Genomic DNA, 3425 nt, shown 5'->3' with positions numbered 1-3425 from the left:
GCTTTAAATTAGAAGACAATTCATCATAGATGATTTCTATGTGCTAATATGANAATACCTTGGGGGGGGGGGGGGATACAACAGCACTTCTTTTTAAATTACTGGATTCTTATTTAAATTTTCTCCCTTCTTTTTCTTGAACCGATTGTGACTTTGACACAAACTTCTTTTCTCTGTATACTGCATATTATCAAAACCACTATAAACGCATGTAAGTATCAACAAATTATCCACTACTCGTGCATTTTTATTAGACTTTCATTGGCACATTTTTATATATGCAATATTAAGTTTCACAGAATATGAAGACATTCTTTGGAGCAATCCTTTTTGCACAGACTAAAACCATACACACTACATAAAGTGCTTTTTCTTAATTTCATTGTATTGAATTTGATATTATTGTATCATTTACATTCACTATTTTGTGAATTTCTGTTCACCAATGAAAACTGTACTGGCTATCATAAAAATAAAACATCTGGCAGCTGTGTCCTAACATGCAACTGGGATATAGACCTAATAGTTACCAACACAGTATCATCTCCAACTATGTTTATTACTAGAAACTATATTCACATGTATGCTACATAAAGTGCTGTCACTTTCATAAAGACATTATAATGCTCATATGCTCCAGCTGTGATTTCTTTGCAAGTCTGCATTTTCCTTGGTTTCCAAAAAGATATGTCCAAGTAACTGTTATAAGCTGGAATTTGTTCAGTTCTTGTAGCAATGTCTACATTCATAAAAATTAATTGAGGGGTTGGGCAAGAAAGATATTCCATATCCTTCTAATGCAACCTGTGACACCGGTTCATGAATTAAAGGAGCAGGACAGCATTTACCAGCAAAGCTGTCTCCTGCAATCAAAATAATTTCTCTTCAGTGTGTTCATACTGATTGCTGCTAATGTCTAGCATGTGATTCCTCTGTCCACAATTATTTCGACTGGTGAATTCTTGATGCTGGAATGGCGATGTTGTCGAGTTATGCGTAAGAGTTCTGGTGTTGATGTGTGGAGATGGCAGCACTGAGCTCCACACTGGGCACATGATACACATGGTCCTACAGGATATACAGATGATCGCCTATCTTCAGAAGAATTCTTTGGGCGTTTCTGAACTGGGAGCTCTTCACTTTCTTCACTGTCAGCCTTGTGATCTCCATCAGCGATATTTGTGCCATAATTCTGAATATTAAACATGGGAGAAGTACCCTTGTTGTCTGAATTGTAAACTCCATCCTTCTCATATCTACAACCTTTTGACAAACCAAGGGAGCAGTCTGTTCCACTTACTCTGCTTGTTTCTAAACTATGGCACTGTATTGATCCATTTGCTACTGGACTCTTTACATCACTACTTTCTGGATGATATGATCTGCTGCTTCTAGGACTGCTTGAAGAAACTGTAAGCTCTGTGTTGGCTTGGCATGTACTTGGAAATCTGTCAAATACACAGAGTGTCCCTGACAACCACGGGTGTTCCAAGCACTGGTGAGAGGTAAGGCGATTACTGAAAAATAAATGGAAAATAATGTTCGGTATTTGACAATATGTGTAAATTACACTGAATAAATTTGACATAGGTGGGAATTAAAGCAAAAAGGGCAGAACATTACAGTCATAAATCTACGAAGGTTTCTGAACTGTAGCTAACACTTGCTAGCTTCCTTTATGCAGTTGATACTTCTGTACTTCAGAGGTAAACCTGTAATTTAAACTCACTTATAGTATGCGAGATTTAGGTTATCATGGTGGTGACAATGAAGATCTCTTCTGTTCTGTTGGATGTGAAGGCACATAGCCTCATAGATCACTATCAACATGTCAGAAGAACATGTTGCCTCCACCTTCAAGGTAGAAGAGCAATAATTACATAAAACAACTTCAGAATGAGATTTAGTTGTAAGACAGCAATTTTCTCAATAATCAGCAACTGTTAGGTGCTTAATGCCAGTCACAAATGCCAATTACAACACAGGTACAGACTCAGAGATCCATCTATCGTATACAATTATAATTTTCACTTACAACTATTCACATCTGAGGTATTCAGGTATTCCTCATGAAGAAGAAATTTCCTGTTTTCATGTGAATGAAACCGTTTTTATTGTTATAAACGCCTTCCACTGGACCATATCTTGAAACAGTTCAACAGATTTCATATTTATATCTGTGTCTTCCAAGCAGTCTCTTCACATGAAACTTATCAATAAGATTCTAAATGCATTTCCTATTTCCACATGTGTTACATGATCCTCCCACTGATCTTTCTTCATTTTATTACTCAAATAATATTAGGTAAAGATTTCGAACTACAGCAGTCCTCATTATGCAAGTTCTCCATCCTCTTGCTACTTCCTCTCTCGTAAATCCAAACACTGTCCTCATAACATCATCAAAATGCAGAAGTAACAAAGCAGTTGAAGCACCTGCAGATTCACTGCAGCCATTGCCATCACTTCAGTGTAAGGTCCTATGACTTCATGGTGGTAATCTGGCCAGTAAAACAGTTTGGGAAGATAACGGTAGCTGGGGAATGCAAGACAGTAATCTCTGATACCAGCAGCATCACTAAAACTCTTCCAGAAGCATAAACGGTTAATTACCTTGAGGTTTACTGATGCTGTATTATGAAGTCTTATGTGATGTGTTACTAGTTATCTGATTGGAACAACCTTTCCTGTTTGCCTGTACACAGTTTTCTCATAGTTTCCTCAGTACAGGAAGAATATAACCACAACCATCTTAATGTCCTCTAGTATCACCACACTGCACCTCAAACCCTGTCTAATATACAGCTATCAGAAAATTGTTGAGAGATATGTGTGTGACAGTGCATTCAGTTATGTTCATTGCACAGTTAAAACTGAGATACATTTACTAACAGGAAAATAAACAAATAACAAATGAACTTGAAAATTAAATATGTAACCTTCTGACCACATAACTAACTGCTAAAAATGTCAATGCTGATTGGGGGATTAATGGAGCCACATGGAAAACCCCACACTTCTCAAATGATCTTCAAATGACCACAAGTTTATATCATGTGAAAGCCTATTGTTCCTTCAAATATCACTGTCACACTTGATTCCATGTAATGATACAAATGTAATGATAAGTAGCCAACAAGAAGCTGACCTCTTTAGTTGTGGTAGCTTCAATGCAAATACCCCAGGATGATTTCATTGGCCCCTAGTGGGCAAAGTGTTAATTCCCTCATGCAATAATTTTATAAAATCCATAAGTCAGAGAAGATTTTCTGCCACAAAAAAAGATAAAGCTTCTGAAATAACATGGCAAAAGTATACTATTGTGACATGTTGCGCTAAGGAGAACCACCCCCCACCAGCAGTGACGCGGCGGGTGAGTCAGCGCTCCCCTCCCCCTCCTCCGCATGGTAACGAAGCCCGCCCCG

General features: G+C 37.7%; 1 protein-coding gene across 2 annotated transcripts in view; it reads right to left on the bottom strand.

The window, feature by feature from the left end:
* Window positions 1-540: 540 nt before the first annotated feature.
* Window positions 541-3425, bottom strand: part of LOC111869694 (serine/threonine-protein kinase 17A) — a 127221-nt gene continuing 124336 nt past the window's right edge. For both annotated transcript variants that reach the window (XM_023861390.2, XM_023861391.2), the window contains exon 7: window positions 541-1517. In XM_023861390.2, the coding sequence (XP_023717158.1) occupies window positions 917-1517 (601 nt within the window). In that variant the 3' untranslated portion in view covers window positions 541-916. The remainder of the gene's footprint in view (window positions 1518-3425) is intronic.

This window comes from Cryptotermes secundus, unplaced genomic scaffold (genome assembly GCF_002891405.2).
Source record: "Cryptotermes secundus unplaced genomic scaffold, Csec_1.0 scaffold1344, whole genome shotgun sequence".
NCBI lineage: Eukaryota > Metazoa > Arthropoda > Insecta > Blattodea > Kalotermitidae > Cryptotermes > Cryptotermes secundus.
This window is presented reverse-complemented; position numbering and strand designations above follow the sequence as displayed.